The sequence below is a fragment of the Grampus griseus genome, assembly GCF_964374135.1.
Source record: "Grampus griseus genome assembly, chromosome: 16".
In the NCBI taxonomy this organism is placed as follows: domain Eukaryota; kingdom Metazoa; phylum Chordata; class Mammalia; order Artiodactyla; family Delphinidae; genus Grampus; species Grampus griseus.
Window position 1 is genome coordinate 8,770,679 of NC_139010.1, and position 22,686 is coordinate 8,793,364.

The 22,686-nt window shown below is 38.0% G+C and overlaps 1 protein-coding gene across 1 annotated transcript in view; it reads right to left on the minus strand.

The window, feature by feature from the left end:
• LYST (lysosomal trafficking regulator) overlaps window positions 1–22,686 on the minus strand; it is a 176,772-nt gene that overhangs the window by 145,384 nt on the left and 8,702 nt on the right. Inside the window, exons 2-3 of the mRNA XM_082674283.1 lie at window positions 7,049–7,138; window positions 3,032–3,230 (exon numbers count right to left, since the gene is read on the minus strand). Coding sequence (XP_082530409.1) covers window positions 3,032–3,223 — 192 coding nt within the window. The 5' untranslated portion in view covers window positions 3,224–3,230; window positions 7,049–7,138. The remainder of the gene's footprint in view (window positions 1–3,031; window positions 3,231–7,048; window positions 7,139–22,686) is intronic.

Here is a 22,686-nt window from a genome sequence, read left to right on the forward strand (position 1 = left end):
ACTAAAAAGACTGGCAGTGTCAAATATTGGAGAGGATGTAAAACAACTGGAATTCTCATACACTGCTGGTGAGAATGAAAAGTGGCACAACCACTTGGAAAAACAGTTTGGCAATTTCTTATAAAGTTAAATACCTACCCTTTGCCCAGAAATCATATGCCTAGATATTTACCCAGGAGAAATGAAAATATATTCACACACAGACATCTATAAGAATATTCACAGCAGTTTTATTCAAAATAGCCAAATGTAAACAACCCAAAAGGTTAAACAACAGGTGAATAGTTAAAGAAATTATGGTATATCCATACAACAAAATACTAACCAGAAACAAAAAGTAGTGAACTACCGATTCAATCAACATGGATGAATCTCCAAGATACAAGAGTACATACTGCGTGATTACATTTACGTGAAGTACTAGAACAAGCAACACTACACTTAGATGTTAAAAGTCAGAACAGTGGTTATCTTGCAGTGGGGGAAGGAGAGTGGCTGACTGAAAAGGAGTATGACAAAACTTTCTAGGGTGGTGGAAATGTTCTAACCATCGACCTGGGTGGTGGTTACAGAGGTGTATATATTTGTCAAAACTTATCCAACAATACACTTAACATTTGTGCATTTACTATATGTAAATTATATATCAGTAAAAAGTCTGCTTAATTCTGTATATTAAATATCTGTTAATAAAGCAAAAGTATTGCATAGAAGGACAAGGGCTTAAACTGCCTCCTCTCTAGAGTATCCAAGAAGTGTTCCAACTCATGAGAAGCACAGATACAAAAGTTAAAGTTCCATGTGGAATCTAGAAAAATGGTACAGATGAACCAGTTTGCAAGGCAGAAACAGAGACACAGACGTAAGAGAACAAACGTATGGACACCAAGGGGGGAAGTGGGGGTGGGATGAACTGGGAGATTGGGACTGACATATATATACTAGTATGTATAAAATAGATAACTAATGAGAACCTGCTCTATAGCACAGGGAACTCTACTTCACTTTGCTGTACAACAGAAACTAACACAACATTGTAAAACAACTATACCCCAATTAAAAAAAAAAAAGCTAAAGTTCCTCCTGTACAGCATCTAGTGTTTTGATTCCATTTTAAATGATTAAATCTTATGCAATTAAATTCCCCTTAAAGAACCAAAAGATCATTCTCCATTTTCTGGTTTAAACAATTAACTCTTGAGAAGTCTCTCTTTTTTTTTTTTTTTTTGCGGTACGCGGGCCTCTCACTGTTGTGGCCTCTCCCGTTGTGGAGCCCGCGCAGGCTCAGCAGCCATGGCTCACGGGCCCAGCCGCCCCACAGCATGCAGGATCTTTCCGGACCGGGGCACGAACCCATGTCCCCTGCACCGACAGGTGGACTCTCAACCACTGCGCCACCAGGGAAGCCCAAGAAGTCTCATTTTTAAAATGGCTATTTATTTTCACTCTACTTCTACTTCTACTGTCCCTACTACCATTGCTACAGATATTCCAGAAAGTGAGTGACTGGGGGAAAGAGGGCATTAAAAAATATTACCATAGGAAAAAATGTTGTTGCAATTATGACTTGAATGCGTTCAATCATTTAATAGTACATTAAAAGATATTTCACGGGTTTCCCTGGTGGCGCAGTGGTTGAGAGTCCGCCTGCCGATGCAGGGGACACGGGTTCGTGCCCCGGTCCGGGAAGATCCCACATGGCGCGGAGCGGCTGGGCCTGTGAGCCATGGCCGCTGAGCCTGCGCGTCCAGAGCCTGTGCTCCGCAAAGGGAGAGGCCACAACAGTGAGAGGCCCGCGTACCGCAAAAAAAAAAAAAAAAAAAAAAAAAAAAAGTCATACAAATATATAAAAATTAAATTACATTTAGTCACATTTGATAAACCACATTCAGAAAAGAGAATAAAATTATATAAACCTATATAATGTTATAAATCAATGCTACCTCAATAAAAATAAATAAAATTTAAAAATACATAAACCTGCAAATATTCTGGAAAATTCCATGACAGGTAGACACCACAGTGAACAAATACGTCCTGATTTATAGTTGTTAGGTTCCTTAGCTTAGAGTGAAAACAGATACTGTTTAATTTTAGTATCTATGTTTACCCAATATATGTATTTATTAGCAAAATGCTTTCATGGCAAAGAAATTTTATTTTACAATGGTTAAGTTTACATCTAAAGCCAGTAGCATTTAAAGTGTTTAAAGCTGTCCATCATACTGGTGCTACAGAGCCCTTATTATCCTTTAAATTCAAGTTAATTGAAATATTATTATCTAACTGCATTAATTAGTAGATGGTGGACTTTTCCTTCATAAAATAAGTATTTGTTTTCTATTAAAATGAAATAGATATAAATCACATCTGGGCTTCAAGTTAACCTTGTATGAGCTACTTAATGTTTCCAGATCTCAGTCTTTCACCTACCAAAGGAGGTTAGATGAAAACATCTCCATAGTCCCAACTAGCTTTAAAATTCTGTTAATTCTATAACAAGGAAACAGCAAAATACCATATGTTCTTACCATAGTTTAAGCAAACACAGTAGTGTATGAAAAACTAGATGTGTACAAGATGAAAGACACAGTAATTATTAGCTTACACAAAGGATTCTCTACTTTTTTCACCCCAGAATTGGCAAGTTCCCTAGATATCATTTACACTAAACTTTTCAAAAACATACCTGTACTTACTGAAAGTGCAAATACATGATGTTTCTGAATCGTGATCTTATCTCTACTAATAATCATAGTTATCTCACACTGGAATTAGGATAAAAAGCATAGTGTATATGAAACCATTTTAGAAGAAAGGCTATATATAACTGTAAGGTATTTTAGACATTTTGAAAAGTATCCAAATAAATAATATGTTTACAAATGGGGCTACTTTTCCTTGTCTGAGTGATGTGAGACATAGAACTTTATCTCAAAGAGACTCTCAGAAATTATGTAACCCAGAAATTACGTATCTATAATTAACTAAAATTTAGTGATAAAAAAATGATTTGATATGAAAATGTTACCTGATCAATAATAGAATTTAGCTTGGTAAGTAACAGAAATCCTCGGCCGTGGACGAGGTATTGTCCAAGGGTTGCCATGTGTGTCTCCTCCTCTTCTTCCTCCCTGGCCCCCACTCTCTGGACCACCGCATTGCAAAGCCGGTTGACATCGGTCAGAAATTCACGTGCCAATGAGTTACTGTCAGTGCTCATGACCGAGCTATAAAATAAGTAATAGAAGAGAGATTAGAAAAACTAAAAATTATGTTTGAAACTATGTGTTTTTGTTGCTGTTTGTTTTTAACTGAAGACTAACTTTAAATTACCGGGCATTGGTATCTAACCTTATAATCTTTTCAGACATAGTTCCGACCTAGTCAGGGGCTCCTTAAATAGTCCTACATGGCAGAAATTAGTCCTGGGCGTGAAATGGCTGAGTGGAACCACGCACGGGTACGTGAAAGCGCGGGGAGAGAAGACACTAGGGAGTGGTGGCAGTTAAGGTAGACGCTGACTTCCTCTCTTAAACGCCTCACTGCAGAATAAAAGTAAACGCATAACTTATAAAATATTCTTGCTGTACATGTTTTGAAAGATAAATGGATCTTTTAAAAATATAAACTGTTTTTCACTTGATAGAAGCCACGATCACTGACCCACGTCCTCAAACACATGAGGGGTGGGTGGGGAAAAGATTTACCACCAGGTGAATAAAAATACAAGAATTCTAGCAGCTGAAGTTATGGCACTTCATTTCTTGCTACACATCTGAATCAAATAAAGGGCAGTGTGACATTTTAGGATTAAGGAAAACAGTACAGTAAAGCAGACAAAAGAGAGGCAAAACACAAATGTAAAGGAAAACATGTATAAATCTTCAGAAGAGGAAAAAGCATGAAGAACAAAATCCCCAAAGAATTTCAAAATAGTTTAATTTTAGGATTAAAAGTAATTTTGAGACACCCAGTTACCCTGAGAACCTTGTAACCTGACAGCTTAAATTAAATGAAATGTGTATTGCAGTCTTCCTTCACCCTTTGGGGGAAGACCTTCCATCGTCCCTGCTGAGAAGGCAATGGGCCATGTGACTATGTCTACTGCCAAGAGGCACTGCCAGTCTCTGGGCCCGAATCAGCTGACACACACCTGATTCAGGATCAGCCAACAAATACAATGGCTGCAAGATGTGACTCGTATGGTGCAGCCTGCAAAGAGGCCTTGGCCAATCAAGTTTTCTTTCTCTCTCACAGGAATTTGAATTAGGGGCATAGTTGTGCTGGAAAGTCACAGAGAGATGACCCTGTGGTGGTCACTATGAGGTAGCTGAGGCCAACTGAGTGAAAATTAAACAAGAGGATGCAGAAAGAGATAAACATGAAAGGGAGAGACCGAAGAAATTCCTAATACTACTTTGGTTCCTATTCATTCAAGAGCCTGATGGTTTAATTCCTGGATTCCCATCAGAATTCTAGGTATTGTTACAATAACAATCCCCTCTATAATATAACAAGTACCATTATTTTAAATATTGAACATTAGGAAAAGAAAAGTATAAAAAAAGGTACATCGCTCATTATCCCAAAATGCAGCAATAGCCGCTATTATATATAATATTACTTCTTTATAAGCTTTTGTAAAGTAAAATTGTTCAATAAATCAAGTAACCTGATTTATATTCAGTCTGTATTTATCCAACTTTATTAATTTATTTCACTTAATCTGTCACTGATTTTAAGATACATAATTATTTAGTGTACCACTACAAAAGAAGAAACACTGCCAATTAAACTATAATACAATGCTTTCTTATCACTTAGAATTTTCCATACAATATCACCTTCTGGACCACCAGGACCATCCACCATGCAACATTTCTTAAGAGTGCTACCCTATTGTTCCGGGGATTTTCTTCCAAAGAGGCTGACATCATTCTGTAAGTTTTGATGCTGGTGGCTTTCTTAACCTTACCAGATGAGGTCGGTAGAAAATTTCAGAAAATAACCAAGAAACATTGAAAACTCATCAGATATAGTACAACAATTCATGTTACTCAACTGAAGTGCTGACAATGTGAACAGCTATGACCCAGGTCACCTCATGGGCACACAAGAACAACTCTTCCACAACTGCAGCCCACTGACAGTGTTTCTAAGACACCATCATTTGCAAGGCACACTGCAACTTTACGAACAATAAAAATGTGAAAAACTAAAAAACTGTGGTAATAATTCGGGCATATCTTCAAGAAATTAAGATAATGAAAATCAATGTGAATTTTTAGACAATTAATGAGGAAATAATTTCAATCCCACTTCCCAAAAGCACAAGATGCCATGTCAGTAAAAAGTATTATAATATATGCAGAAACATTTTTCCTGATTTAAAAATGTGTATAAAATATACACACAGTTACATATATAGGGTATTACATATAGATGATCTATTACCTGCTTGTTTCATTTAGATATTTCAGAAATCTTTTCCCAGGAGCCCTCTTTTACTCTGTTTAATAGCTGCATGCTTACTCTTTTTAATACATTCCACTGCATGTATATATTACATACAGTTCATATATTTCATTATTAGATGTACTATCACTATGTAGCCAATCTGTCACTGTTAGACATTTAGGTTATCTCTAGTTTCTTATTATCATAAACAAAGCTGTAATAAACATCCTTACAATATTTGCACATTTATCCTATTATTTCCTTGAAGTAGAAATTGCTGTTACTTCATATAATAGGCTTCACACATTTCTGTTAGGTTTATTCCAAGGTGTTTTATGTTTTTTGCCATTATTCTGAATGGGATTTTATTTTCCATTATATTGATACATTCTTACTCGGATAGAAAACTGGTATATAGGAGGCCTATAGGAAGTAGATTTATTTTGAGATATCCAAACTTTACTCATATGTCCAAACTTCTCACTGAACTCTCTTATTGATTTTCTCAGAATTTCCAGATATAAAACCCTGTCATCTACAAATAACAAAAATTCTGAATTTTTCTATCCAATATTCACACACTTTCTACTCTTTCAATTGCATGAGTACTAACAGAACAACACTGGTAGGGGTGATGGGGACACTTTTGCTTTGCACATTAAGAAATACTTATTTCTTCCTATGCATCTAATAGGAATGCTGAATTTACCTATTGCCTTTCAGCCATTCTGAATGTCAACTGAAAAGATGATTGCATGGTAATTTTTAAAGATTTTTTTGGAATATTTAAAATACCCAGAAAAGTGCAAAGAACGTATAACGTGAGGTTATAGCCAATGCTCAGACTTCAGATCTAGCAAGTATTAACATTATGCTATGTTCAGTTCTGTTCCCATGTGTGGGTGTGTCTGTGTGTGTGTGTATGTGTGTAAAGAAATCAAACCTTATAGTACAGGAAAGCCACACTCCACCCACACCTCTTCTACCTCTCTAGTTGCTGTTTATCATTTCCATACATATTTTTATAATTTTGATATGTTATAGCCATAAAATATTCAGTACTGTTTTAGTTACTTTTAACACTTTATATAAACAGTATATTATAGGTGGGTGGGATGAATTGGGAGATTGAGATTGATACATATACTCTACTATATATAAAATAGATAACTAAGGAGAACCTACTGTAAAGCACAGGGAAGTCTACTCAGTGCTCTGTGGTGACCTAGATGGGAAGGGAATCTCAAAAAGAGTGGATATATGTGTATGTATAAATGATTCACTTTGCTGCACAGCAGAAACTAACACAACATTGTGAAGCAACAATACTCCAATAAAAATTAATAAAAAATAGTATATTATATGCATCCTCTCATAACTTTGCTTTTCCCTCTCGACATTAAGTTCATTCCTTTAAACCACTGTGCAGTATGCCATGGTATGAATAAACCACAATTTACATATCTAGAAAGTTTAGCTGTTTTCACTTTGGGGTTTAAAAATTTAATGTCACATAACTATATAGTTTCAAAGTCTTGGACTGAACCAAGGATTCTGACTGCTAATATATGTTACATTAAATACTTACCAATCTTTCAACACTTCTGTAACATTTAGGGTCTTTATGATTTGAGTTCATGAACTAGACGAAACAAATAATCTTAGAATAAAGCTTCACCTACCAAAAAAAAAAAAAGGAGAAAGATATTAACAGCAATAGTAAAACAAATATTTTTAACAACTGAAGTTCTGACATAAAAACAAGAGGCCAGTCTTCATATCTGATGTATGAAACAGACAACGATTTTTTTGAATCTCAAGAACACACTAAAAAATGCCTGTAGCTTCAAGAATGGTGTCTTGAGAGATGGAGTCTTGGAACATATTCGATCTGAAAAAGGTAATCTGACTGTAGCTCCCCACGGCTCTTCTCCCAACCCCCAACTTATAAGCTCCAGGTAAATCCCTACAAAGGAAGGAGAATCAGGCAACAGCAGTCTTCTTAACAATGAAATCTAGATTGAGGATATATGAGAAATCAGAAAATACTACAGCCAAACAATGAATAAACCACCACCAAATTTCCTAGCCTTGTTGAATTTTTAAAAATGAATTAATCTTTTGTGTATAACACAATGAAGGCTATTTCTAGAATACCAAAGGATAAATTCCTACCTCTGGGGTAGCAAGAAGGTGCTTCTCTGTAGTTTTCTCCTTCTCTACAGTTTTTACCAGGCAGAGGCATGAGAAAAAACTTCCTTATCACAGTTATAAGGCAAACATAAAGGTTTATTTTGAACCACAAGTTTATAAAATCAAAACGACCTTTAATTGCTTTAAAATGCTCAAATCTAGAGAACTGTCTTGAATTCCTTCCAGCTTGACAAACAGTTCTCGTACCACACTATTCTAGGCCCTTGAGAATAGAGTAGGCAGGAAATAGGACAGAGCTGCTGTTAACACTACATAGGACTTTGTGTGAATTAGGGAAAAAGCACCTCCTCCTAGGCTGATGCAGCCCATGGCACACAGCTATCAAAGCACAGGCTAGATTTCAGTCCTACTCGCCCACTCCACTGGCCAAGCACCAGTGCATCAACTGCTCGACCAAACGAAACAGCCCTGGAATGGAGTCTCAAAACACCTTCCAGACCTGCTCCTACTGCATCATCCCTGTAGTTTTAACTCTAGAATTTGGGCGGGGAAATTATCAATCAAATCATGGAGCAGAAACTAACACACCATTGTAAAGCAATTACACTCCAATAAAGATGTAAAACAATCATGAGCATAAGGAGGTCTTGTATGAACTGAGCTGACTACCGGCACCCTCTAGCTTGGACTACTACAAGGTGGGGCCATTTATCTCACGATACTAAAACGATTCCAGCTCACTCAGCCTGGCCATCAGAAGTGGAGGCTAACAGACAACTGGATCCATCTGTCGCTCTCTCTTACCGAGGGACATTTCTAGGCCAAGCTGAGGGATTTTTCTAATGCTCTTAAACTGACATGGCTTCTTTAGCTCCATATTTTACACAGCCCAGCTTGGATAACCATGGAGTCTCACTCCATCCAAGATCATAATCCTATCCGCCAGCACAGTCAGCTGTGCCCTCCTTCACTCTGCCATCACTCTTTATTCACAGCTGTATTCTAGCTTTTATCACCCTATATTATGCTGGGTGTCCATAAAGTCGGAAAATACAGGGTTTTTTAAAAAATAAATTGAAGATGTGCTTAGGACATTACATATTTTTGCCCCTGTTTCCAAACTACATGGACACCCTGTAGCTACTTATCTATATGACTGTTTTACCTCCTAGGTCATGAGTTCCTTAAGGCCAGGAACTGTGTCTTATTACTTTTTGCACTTTATAACTATCATGCCAAATTTTAAATTCATCATCATTACAATTTTCACCTTCTAATACAACTATTGTTATAGTGACATAATAAGTAAGACTTGCTCCCAACAATATTACTAGAATTTTTATATTCTTAAAATTTACCATAAATGAAAAGCATAATAACAAAATGCCTCTAATCATATAAATGACCTTCCCAGAAAAATAGCAGGTTTCACTTTCTCTAATTCAGTGACAGGTACAGTGATATAAATGCCCAAAACAAAACAAAACCTGACAATGTATTAGCTATAACCCCTAGTTTTATGTCATCAGAAATTTCATCAATATGCCATTTAATTAAACAAATGTTTATTGAGCATTCATTATACGCCAGCTACTATTTTTGACACTGACTATAGAGCAAAAATAAAATCCCTACCCATGGATTCTAGTGGGGTAGAGACAGAAAAAATAAACCCATTCTAAAGTCAGGTAGTAGTACTAAGTGCTATGAAAACAAAGTAAAACAGAATAAGGGTACAGAGTGACAGGAATGCTACTTCAGATAGGGCTGGCGAGGAATGCCTGAAGATGTGATATCCGAGCAAAACCCTGAATGAAGTAAGAAAACAGCCCATGTGAGTATCCGGGGAAAGAGTATTCCGGGGCTCTGAGATTAGTGTATGTTTGATGCACTGGATACTGAGTGAAGAGAAGAAAGAGAGAAGTTAAACATTACCACAAAAGTGAGAAAAGCCTCTCGCTCCTACTTCTCAGGGACTGAAGTAAGATGTAGAAAGAAGAAACAGGAGTGTTCCTCTGGAACTCTCGTGAGGAATGGAAGCCTCCTTCCTGCCCACCCTCCTTTCCTTGCCCCCCCCCCCAAAAAAAAGACAGAATAGCGCAGTTCACGGACAGGTAAGACTAGTTGGGAGGGAAAATAAAGTTCGCCTTTAGCTATGTCAAGTTTGACGGGTCTCTCAGGAAGCAAGTAAAAGATATCAAGCAGGCAGCTGGATATACCAAACTGGGAGGATGGGACTGGTGAGTCAGTTTGGGAGTTATCAGCATATAGATGCAGTTTAATGAGACCAGATGGATGAAACAACCCAGAGCAGTGCTGTCTGGCAGAACTTCCTGCAATGATGGGGACTGTGCCTAGTGGCTATGGTATTGAACAGTGGGGACCCAGAGAATGAGTGTAAGTGGGGCAGAGAAGAGGTTCTAGGACTGAGCCCTGGGGTTAACACCACTGACTCAGGAAGATTCCAGCATAGGAGACCAGGAAGAAATAACATGTGAGGCGGGAAAAAAAAAAAAATCAGGAGTGGTCCTTCCCAGAAACCAGGGGAGGAAAACTTGAAACAGGAAAGATTGATCAACTGTGTCAAATATTGCTGAGAGGTTGAGTAAGATGGAAACTGGGAACTGACCGCTGGATTTAGCAACACTGAAGTTACAGACAACCGTGTCAAAGAGTGGCCTCCGTGGAGTCGCAAAGAGTGGTGAAGAAATGGAGGCAAGGGGTCTAGAAAACTCCTTAGAGAAGCTCTGCCCAAAAGGGTAGCAAGGAAATGGGTGGCAGCTTGAAAGGGACTTTGGATAGGGGAGTCGTTGTTGGCTATTTCTTTTTTTTTTTTAAGAAAAAAAGATATAACAGCATGTTTGTAAGCTGAGATATCATAGCATGTTTGTACAGCATGTTTCTCCAACAGAGAAAGGAAAAGAGATGAAAAACTAGAATGAGAGGAGATAATACCAGGGCCAACGAGGAGGCAAAATGAAGAGGATCCAATGTGCAAGCGGAAGCAACGGTGACAGTTCATCCGACGGAGTGAGAAGCATGACAGAGTCCATGAGTACAGATGCAGGAACACTCGTGTATCTGGCAGTGGAAGGACCAAGATTTGGAGGCTTCTATCTTCTCAGTGAAATAAACCACAAGTTTACCAGCTGAGAGTCAGAAGTGGGAGGTGTTTTAATCTGATGAGTGGAACAGGGTCAAAACTGCAGCCCCTAAAAGATTTCCCACATGGCTGCCAGTTAGTAACTAAGATCAAGTTCCGCTGTTCAGTAACTGTACCCATACTATAGTCCCACTCTCCATTGTGTCCCCAAGAACAGAATGATAGAACAGATGATGTCAAACACCTTGTGGAAATCTAAGTATGTTACAGCTACAGCACTTTCCTGATGTGTATCTGTACATCCCCATCAAAAGTAGAAACTGGGTGATCTGCATGAATTAGTTTTAGAGAATCTCCTTAACCTTTACCGCCTGTCTAGTCCTTCTGTAAACGTTTGCAAATCTTTTAAAATGATCGCTAGAATCTTTTGTGAAGGTAACTTCAAACTCACTAAAATCTATGGAATCTACACTCTTTTTTGTAATTTTGGAACTTTATTCCTCCACAGTCTTCTGAAATTTTTCAAATTTACCATAATAACTCAAAGATTACCAGTTCAGCAATGATATTAACAAATTTTCTCAGAACCTGAACCTGGGATGTGAATTCATTTAGAGCAACCAGAGATTCTGATACAATCTCCTCCTCACTCTTGGGCTTAAATTTTCTATTATTCTTCTTACTTCTACACTTATTAGTCTGTGTGTAGACCGTTCTTCGTGTCAGAGAAGACAGAAAGAAAACAGAAGTTGAGAAGTTTCATTTACTCTCTGTATCTGATTATAGGGTCAGTTTGTTTCAAGGAAGAATCTATTATTTGCCTGTTGTTTTCATCTTCTATATATAAAATGTAAAAAGGTCAGCCTTAACCTTTTTCAAAACCTCAGCTCATTATTTTCAGAGGTTTGTGTTCCTCTTTTATATATAAATAATTTTGTTTTTGTTATTTGTTTCATATCCTTCTTCTGCACGTTATTTTAAAATCTGAGTTCAATTGGCCACTTTACCTCTACCTTTCTTCACATATTATTTCCAATTGTTCCATAAAGACCAGTCTCTGGTCATCTTACAACCACTTTCCCTTCTAGAAACTGTATCCATGGCACCTTACCTATCTTTTCTTTGAACTTTAGGAACTCTGCATTTCCAATTCTCTATATTCCAGCTTTGCTTCATATTCTTCTTCCTGTTTATTATGTATTCATTTAGCTATCATTTACTAAACACTCCCTTTGTGCCAGGTACTAAGAACACACACTGTGAAAGCAGTCCCAGTCTCTGCCCCTCAGGAAGATCACGTTATGGCGGCAAAGGCAAACCAACACACAGGGTACTGCATACTGATAAGGTGCACTGTACCCAATCTGAGGAGTCAGGGAAGCTTCATGAAGGAGATAATCTTCAAGAAAAAGCAGAACAGGTAAAGGGAGACAAGGAGAGAAGAAAGGCATTACAGACAGGAAGAGAGGCTCAAGTCAAGTCCTTGGAAGAATTACCATAAGTTTGGTATCAAAAAGCAAAATGAGCAGCAGGAAAACAAGGATGGAGAGAATGGTGACCAAGGATAAATAAAAGGATTTATTGATGCGCTTGTAAACGTGAATTTCTGATGGTGTCAATTTCCTCAGCTATTTGAGATTCTCCAGCAGCATTCAGCTGCTTGGATCTAACAGGAGAGAATACAGATTGTATCACTGGTCTTGAAATGAGGATTTTGGTGGGTGAAGGCAGCAGAAGCGTAAGTGGAAGGGAATCAGGGGTACAGGTGAAAGAACGATCCATATGGTCAAAATGTGTACAGGCTGGGCAGGGAAGAGAAAGACGCCAGGCAAATGCTGACACACAGGTAATCAATCCCTATGAGAGAGAAGAACAGAGAATGTGCTACGGAAGATACTGGAATTTGCAGATTTTTGAAGCAAGCAGTTCCAGATGATGACAACATCCAGACTGTGACCCTGCAAGTCAGTGTCTGAAGTGAAGTGAAAGGTCACTGTAGCCAAGTAACCATGAAGCTAGTTTTCTGGACAACAGATCACTATAAGCTCTTGAAAGCTCCTTGATGACAGGGAATTTTTCTGTGGCATTTACTGCTAAATCTACAGCATCTAGAATAGTACGTGGCACAGAGAAGGCAATCATTTGAATGAATGACATGACTTTTCTCTCAGGATTCCCATTATGTTCACTGTCTAACTAAGCCCTCACAGTGGGTCAAAATTAGGCTCAGAGTATCAGCTCCCCGATTATTTCCTTTACCTTCTGGAAATGAAATAGTCAACAACATAAGTTTTGCTTTATTGAGTGAGACTTCCCACAGACATTTGGATAGCTGACTTTGATATTTTAGCTCTGATCTGCTTCTGTGATTAATTTCTACAATCTATTATCCAAAAGATCACAGAATTAAGCTTTCACCCTCAGTCTTGCGGATTTTCAAACATTTATTTTCTTGACATATAGAACGACTACACCTGCCCCTACACCAAGCCATTACTACATACATTCTTCACCTTTCAGCATTTGAAAAGACCTTGTCACTTCTGTGTTTTAATCAGTGCAACCAATGATATTATATTTACCATTGAAGATAAAATTTCAAGCTCAACAGGACTTCCCTGGTGGCGCAGTGGTTAAGAATCCGCCAGCCAGTGCAGGGGACACGGGTTCAATCCCTGGTCTGGGAAGATCCCATATGCCGCGGAGCAACTAGGCCCGCGTGCCACAACTACTGAGCCTGTGCTCTAGAGCCCGCAAGCCACAACTACTGAGCCTGAGAGCCACAACTGCTGAAGCCTGTGCGCCTAGAGTCTGTGCTCCGCAACAAGAGAAGCCACCGCAATGAGAAGCCCGCGCACCGCAACGAAGAGTAGCCCCCACTCGCCGCAACTAGAGAAAAGCCCATGTGCAACGAAGACCCAACAAAGCCGTAAATAAATAAATTTTTTAAAAAAATCTCAAGCTCAACAATATGGCAAGAAGTACTCCAAAGGTCACCAAGTTTCCTTCTCAAGAATTGTCAAATAACAAGTGGCCATGGTGATAAGAAGGGCGGAGTCCATTGTGCTACAGTTCACTTTTTCACTAATTCATCCATTCATTAATTCAACCAATATTTATTACTTATTCAATAAATATTTACGAGTCTGATTACTCATTCTATTTTTTTTAGTTTCTGAATCTGTTCTGAATAGTCAGATTGTCAACATTGTGACAGTGGTGAAAACAAAGGCGGCAGATTTGGAATCAAGCAATTACTAGCCAGTCACACAGAGGTGTGTGGAGTTTGGCTTCCTTTTCCAGAAGATGTCCATTCCATACAGTGGCTATGTGGATCTTTGGAGATTATATGATATCAGTAAACATTCTTGGAATATGTTGTATGTAGTTCTATTTTAAAGGCTTGGCACTAGCTGAGCATGTTCCAACAGAGAGTGCCATCTGGAGGAAGAAAAGATCACTACAACCTTTCCTCCCAGACCAGTTAGCACGGAAATGTTAATGTTCTGCTTTATGATGATGTAGTTTCCAAGGAAACACTGAAAATAAAAGCAGAGGGTACCTGCATTTTTTATCTTTTCCCTGCCTTGTGATTTCTACAGAAAACAAGAAGTAAAAGGAAGAAGACAAGAAAAAAAGATTATAATAATGAAGTTTATTCTTATAGCCGGATTAAAAAGCGTATTTTTTTCTTATCAAACAGTGCCACCTGAAGCACTCAATTCCTAATCTTTCATCAAATGCCAAAAATCCTGGTACATTGTCTTTTAAAATAATACTATGTACTTGCCTAAATCTGTTAATTACAACAGTATTAGAGAAATTACCATTAGAAAGAATATTTTTCAGAAATGTACTATGTACCGAAAAGGAGGAGAGTACTACAAATCACAGGATTATTGTGAGGCTTAAACAAAACAATGCACAGAATAATTAGTACTCAATGAGTTCTGTTGAATCAGAGTCTGTTACGATTTGAAGCAGCCTTCATGAAAACAAGGGTTGGTTCATATGGACTCTTAGCTATGCTAAATCCCATCTCTCCACAGTTCAATATATATTGATTAGAGACTAATTAATGACTTTCCCAAAGATCTCACACATTCTTTGCAACACATTACTAAAAATCAAAAAAACTTAGGAGGAGAAAAATGATAACACTATTTATACAATTTCATAAATGACACGAATAAAGGAATAAACATGAATAAGTTAGAAGCGTACATTTGCACAATGGCAGAAACTTTAGACATCATATTCTCCAACCCCACATTCTATAGGTAACAAAAGCTGAAGCCAACAGGTTCAAGATCCCACGACAGTTGTCCTGGGAGTTATACGATATTTTTGGAGCTAATTAACTAGAACTAAAATAACCCAAGTTTAGAAGACACAGCCTTTCTTCTGTCAGGTCAATTAAAAATTAGACAGTGGGCAAAGAAGTTTCCTTAACACCAAATGCTATCTCTAAATGTTACCCAGAACCTTTACTCAAGTCCACTAGTTTGCAATCCGTACACCAGGAAACAAGATTTAAAAATCTCTCTCTATACACTTTTGTAACCACAACACAGAGCCATATGTCTGAAATACAGGAAACTTGTGTGGGAGAGGGGAGAAGATACTATGAACTGAGCTTGTTCAGATTAACAGAATTCTCTTTAAGGAATAAGCTAGTTAAGGCATATCGGTTGAATTAAATTATACAACATTTAAGCAAGCAAATGTCTGTTAATCTAGGCTTTACCCTGTAAATTTTTGGTCATACTTACATATGTTAAGTAAGAACCATCAGAATGATTCCCAACTACAGACTTAAGACAGAAAGTTTATTAGGATACTATTTACATACCAAAATTTTTTTTCTTCTTGCAAGTAGCTTGTTTTCTTTTTTTTCAATTGAAGTATAGTTGATTTACAACATTATATTAGTTTCAGGTGTATAGCATAGTGATTTAATATTTTTATAGATTATTCTCCATCTAAAGTTATTACAAAATAATGGCTATATTTTCCTGTGCTGTACAATATATCCTTGTTGCTTATCCGTTTTATTATGTATATTTTTATTAATATAAGCATCTTTACAACCTATGTTATAGTAGATAAATATTGTCTTGAGAAAATTGAAGTAAAATTTGATAGTCATTGAATATGAAAAATTAAAATATATTTTGTGGGTTTATTTTTATAAAATTCTTGAAATTTAAAATGAGAGTTAGGGGGAACTTCCCTGGCGGTCCAGTGGTTAAGACTTCGCCTTCCAATGCAGGGGGTGCGGGTTCGATCCCTGGTTGGGGAGCTAAGATCCCACATGCCTCGGGGCCAAAAAAAACGAAACAAAACATAAAACAGAAGCAATATTGTAACCAATTCAATAAAGACTTTCAAAATGGTCCACATCAAAAAAATAACTAAAATAAAATGAGAGTTAGGAAAGGATGTGACACTTTAACAAAGCTCTAAATTAAATAGCTGAATCAGAGATCTGTTAAAAACCACTTTAGCAATAAGATAAATCCTTTTCGCACAATCCGGTAATTACTGCTGATTCACCATACTTGAGGAGGATGTTCAACTTCCATAGCAGTTGTTTAGAGCTCAGGCCCTTCTTGACAAACACTGAACTTGATTTTCTGAGTTCTGCTTTAAAGAATATCTGGCTGGAAGTCAGGATGTCACACACATCCTTATGAAGTTTGGACTGTGGTCTCCAGCTCCTTAGATACTAATGTGGTATCATGAAAAAAATGTGATTAAGGCTTTGAACCCCGCCAGACCCTACAGAGTCTGAGTAACTCCCCCAGACCCCCTGGGGAACTGAATTGACAGTTCCAATTTGGACTGCTAGCAACACAGCTGGCCGCACCCCCACCCCACCCCACCCCCGCCCAGTACCCTGTCAGGCAAGGGGAGAAGGTGTTCCTGCACCGCCAAGCCATCTGAGGTGGCTCTCTGACGGTCTGGGGCAAGGGCTCCGAAAGTAGGGTAGCAGCATGTGAGGCAAACAGTAGGCCAGTTAAGCTTGATGAGGTAATCGCGGCACCTCCCCAAACCTTCCCAGGGTTCTCTCACAACGCCACTTCCAGGTATACTGTAGATTAAACAGCCTTATGGATATAAATCCCTCATACAACGTTGTCTCTAAGGGCAAATCATTTACAGTCTGAATAACTATCTTAGACATGAACCTTTGGAACACAACCATTTATAAGAAGTAACTGCCATCCTTAAAGTTTTTTCAACTAACACTGAAGGAAGTAACAAGTTGACTGCCAGTGAAGGAACACTGCCATGGAGCTTACATTTTATGAATTACTTGAGAATGAAAATCTATCAGAGAATCAACACACAGAGAGTTGAATGATCTTAGTACCTCCTCAGAATTTTATAGATAAGAACCCTAAGGCAGATGGAGGTTAAGAGATTTCCCAAAAGTCACAGGGCTTCACACCTGGGTCTTCAGATCCTGTCCAATGTTCTTCCTAATACTGCATGAAATTTTTGAGAGACTTCTCACAGGCCAACTATGTCTTTTAGAATGCTACCTGTCAGAGCATTTTAGTGATTAGGTCTGGCACTAAGTGCAACTGTAAGTAGGCAGTAACCCTGCCTGTCTGTCTGTCCTCCAGGCAATGTATCCTGCCACCCTAGTCTTCTACAGGTTCATGTTATCTTTTTCCATATGTTTCCCCATTTCTCATTTACATCAAGAAGTGACCTGAAAAAAAAGGAAAATTCTGCTCCTCCTAGAAAGAAGTATTTACATTTTAACAAGAAGTAACACCTTCAGCTCTAACCAGGATTGCAACATAAGAGGTAAAAGTTGGCTCTGACCTAGGTGTTCCATATTAAAAATATAGGACTACAGGCGGCCATCAAGCAAGCCACCGAGGATAAGAAAATAACTACAGTGTGATGGGGTGCACCATGGGAGGGGGGCAGGGGACTGGTCATTTTGGTTTGCTGGGTCATACTCCTTTCTTTGGTATGTTATTTGGTATATTCTAAGCTGACTGAGTTTTCTTCACACTGATGCTTGGAGAGAAGGTGTAAGGATTCTTTTCTCTTTAGGTTTGGCTTTTCATTATAAACTCTAAAGGGACTTCACAGTACAGAATGTTTGATGCAGTCAATTCCGAAGGGTCTAGGGCGGGATGGGGAGAAAGGCTGTGTCCAACTGGACTCTGCCAGAAGTGAATGCACGAAGGACGAATGCCCAGGGATCTCTGGAAAGTAGATTGCTACCTAAGTTCTAGTCCCTTCCTAAAACCACTTAATAGGGTTCTATTACATAAACAATAGGATTTTTATTCTCTTTACCTTGTCAGTTTACAATTGAATGAAATAAGTATACGTGCACTGCTTTCTGTCTCTGTTGCCAATGGCTTCTCAGCTGGCTGTAGCTTTCAACAAATTTCCCTAACCAAAACAGGACTTCTTCAGGGCTTGGGGGACAAAGTTCTTTTATCTCAGTCCTTGGGAGAGTTTTGTATGCAGTAGCCTGGCCCCAGGTGATAGGTTGGCTTGAAGCCTTGTTGTTTTTATTTCTGCTGTATCAAAGCCAAGAACCATCAAATGAATGACGAAAATGGAAGAATGAAAGGTGATTCAACCCTCTTCTTGATTTTGCTCCTCCATTCTCCAATAGAAAATGATAATTGGAGAACTTTTCATCTCACTTGAAATCACTGCCTGGTTGTGAATGATTCTTAACTGCTCATTTTCCTTGGGAGCCCCTAGGTCTTTCTCACCTTAGAAAGTAGCCCAGGCCTGCCAGCCGAGTGCAAAGAAGCTGGAACAGCCGTGACCTTCCTTCTCTGTGCACCCACCTGCTGAGGCTGTTTCTGAAGTGCTCTCGGCTGGTGTGGGAGCTCGCTGCTCCTGGCACACGTGCCTTCCCCACTGTCCCTACACCTCCAAGCGCTCTTGCTGCCTATGGCTGATATGTCATGGAAGAAGGCAATGCACCACCTGGGACACAACTTGAAAACACGTGGAAAGGAGAGCGGAAAGGACTTGGACCACATGAGGTCACGCTTCATGCCCTGATGGTTCAGAATTTTACACCTGTTTGTCCAACTTAGGTCTTGGTGGGAAAAGCAGAAAATTTAAAAATGTTTCGAGAAGCTTAAAAAAATATATATAGGACCATGATAATCCTTAACTAGTAAATGTGGAAGAAAATGTTTATACTGTTCCTACTTTTATTCTGTATTATGCATTTAGGCTAAGTCAAGGTACAAAAATGTGTTGAATGAAATATTTCCAAATTGTGTAGAATTGTGTAGGCTGTTCAAATAAAACTCAATAAAATGACCTGGCGGGGGAAGGGTCAAAATCTAAGAAAGCAATGGCTCCAGAAAAGTGTACATACTATTTTTTTCACATTTCAGGAAGCTAACAAACACCACTGCCTGTTTCCCTCCCCTTCCCCAAACGGGTGAAGTCTTCGTTCTTGCTTTCCTTCACAGCTGCTTTGAAACCTGTGATTGGCCCAGAGAGGAGAGGTCATCCTGGCTCCCTGTATGACAAAACTGGCCAGGAAATAAAGGAAACCCAGGCACAGCGTAGCAAGGCAGAATTTTAAAAGAAATTCTGAGGAAGTCACACCAAAACGTATCAAACTTAAGCCCTTCAACAAGCAGTTCATTTTCTCTAAACCAAACAAATTGGGCAACCAGATAACTCAGAAGAACCTGTGTTTGATCCTGAGCGCCATAAAAGAATGGAAATTCTCAGACATTTTGGTTATAGCAAGGCTGCACTAAAAGGAACTCTGAAGGCCCATCCCAGTAAAGCATCTCCCCTGGCTTTACATCCCTACAGGAAGGAATTGTGCTAGAAGTTTTATACTGAATAGTTCATCCATCTTCATAATAGATCTCTAGATTTTCACAGAATGATGATGATACACCTAACACCTACCAAGATTAACTACTACACAGCAGGCACTTCTGTAAGCACTCTCCTAGAGTGGCTGCTTTAATCCTCATAACAATCTCGTAAGTACAAATATTGATACATCCCTACTTGTCACGTGTTGGAAACCGAAGCACATGAGGTTAGGTAACTGCTCAAGGTCACAGAGCTTCAAGTGTCAGAGGCAGGATTCAGACCCAGGCCATCTCTCTGCACTCTGTATACAAACGTCTATTCTCCAAAACAGTGACTCCTACCCTCCATCAAACCAGCTCTTCCTTCCTCATTCCTATTTCAGTTAATGGCCTCTACCCAGTCAGTTCGGGAAAAAGAAAAAAACCAAAACAAAAACAGAATAGCACTTCATCCGGGGCCTAGTCAATTCTTCCTCTTGACAGCTTGCTGGCTCACCTCTGCATCTGTTACTTGCTATCTCTATGACCCTGGGTACTTGGCTTCCTCTAAGTCTCAGTTTCTTATCTATAAAACTGAGTTCCTAAGGGCACCTCAAGTTGTTGTGAATATTAAAACTAAATGAGACAGTGCTGGGCCCGGCAGATTGTCAGAAGATCAATAATTAGTAGCTATTATGGTCATCATCTTGAGTCTGGTCCTTCCCCTCTAAACTTACACTTAAGCATTCTCCGGTCCTCATCTCTCTCACTTGCCATACCAGCAACCTCTTATTTGGTCACCCTGTCTGGTCTATTTTCCATTCACTTCAAATTCTACAACTGCTAAAAATGTCAGCCACATTCCTTAAAAATCATAAATGACACTCCAATTCCTAGGGAATAAGATCCCGACTCCTTATCATCATGCTATGGGATTCCCTCCCCCATCTAACCTTTTTAATCTCTCAACACATCCCAAAACACACTGCACTACCCCATAACTCCTCCTAAGGGTACACACTTTCTCAACACCATTTCACTGTTGTTGCTGTTGTTTTTTTTAAAATCATGTTGCTGCTGCTACAGAAATTCCCATTAATTCCCAATTACTTTTCTACATGCCTTAATCCTAGGACTCACCATATTGTATTACAGAATTATATTGTTTCTTTCAAAGCTAGATTATACTTTCCTTAAGAAGGGAAATCAGGTCTTATTTGTTTAAAAAAAAATCATTTGTGCCTGACACACTGTCACAAATGGGAAGAGCTCAATAAATAAAAACAAATTTATTTAATACTAACTTTGATAGGAAGCATTTTGTTACTCAAATTCCTTTAGGAAATATTCCCACAGCTAAAGCATGGAGAAATAAACAGGCACGTTTACAAAAGTCTTTCTCCATTCCACAGCAAGAATTTGATGTATTAAGGAAAGTGCTACAGAAACACCTAAAAACCTTACCAAAATTTTTTGATATTAAAAACAAAAAACTTCAGCAATAAAATCTTGGATGTTTATTCTTCCTATGTTAAAGAGTATAATTCAGAGTTTACAGTTTCAAAATTCTTTCAAATCAGTAGTAGACATGATGGTTTTCCATACCTCCCAAAGAAACACTAAAAAACATCTTGGAACCTTACCCTAAATGTGAAATGAAAAAATAAAAAATAATTTATAGAGCAACATCATAATGATCAACAGTTTTTAATATATACTTTGCATACGGTAAAAGAGTCTGCAAAATAAGTTTTAGAAATACTGAACATAGATATTTACAAGCTTTAAAGACCCCTTGCAAACGTACATAGTACTAGTTTCCTCATTCCTCTGTAATTCTTACAGACACAATGAAAATTCGTTTCCCTTCTAAAGAAAAAGATTTAGTTGAGGCAATTATAGACAAATGTGTTTACTGTTACAAAACATTTCACATCAAGAAAAATAACAGTGAGATCAAACTGAGATCCAGTTGTTTCATCTATTGTTCTCTAACCATTCATGAAGATAGATAGACAACAGGAAAGAAAGGCACAGGGGTTGGGAGTGATGGAGAACAGAAGTAAAACAGGAATATGTACTAAACACTTCCTGAGCGAATGCATTTCAAATTCAACCTGCACTTAATATTTTTTTCGACCACATTGGTATCATTACAATCTAGTTTCTATCACTGTGATCTATATGTAGACACATGCAAAGAAAATGGTTAAAGTTATAAATAAACTACACACTAGAAACCAAACCCTTCTGTTTTCCATGTTGTATAAGGCATCTTTTGGCTATAGGATTACTTTCTCAAAATGCATTAAAATGTTCAAGAAGTCGGTGGTATAGGAGAAAGAATACTAGACTAGAAGTCAAGAGACTTTTGGTTTTCTGTTTTGCCTCAAACTCTTTAGCATCTCAGGCAAAGTGCTTAACCTTTCTGATCCCCATTCTTCTTATACATATTTAAACAAAAACAAAAGTAGATGATCTCTAAACATTTTTTAGGCTATGGACTTTTGTGACAGTACAACAGTCAGAAAATAGCAATATAGTAATAGTCATACAGTAATAGTAAACATCAAGATTAATTTAGGATTAAAATTACACATTCTAAATGTTTCCTTAAACTGTGCGTAATCAGGTTTTGTCAAAACCACTGAGATTTTATTTAAAAAAAATAAGGTGTAGAAAAAATATATATATTTCAGCAGTGTGGAACGTATGACTTTAGAAATATTCTCCAAAATATTTAAATAAAGCTAACAGAAAAGCAAGAACAGTTATCAGCATAACTGTCTTTGGAAGCATCATTAAGAGGAAATCCAGAAAATGGCAAAGGATTTTAATCTTTAATAGACTAAAATAAAAATAAATTCATAGTGCATTAAAGGTTCAGATAAGCAACTATCAAAAAACAGTATAAGAGTGAGCTGATGAATATACAGCTGTCCTACAATTCACAGCAGTAAAACCTCCTTTTACCATTGGTGAGGATACACTGAATTTTGTACTTCAATGAATGAATACCCAGGAGCAATAACAATGAATGCACTTTATGAACCGATAAACATGTTTTGTTGGCCTTTCGAATAAAGCACATAGTTATAATAAAGGAGGAAATCATTCTCACCATTGTTTTAATTTTATACTCATCTAAACTTT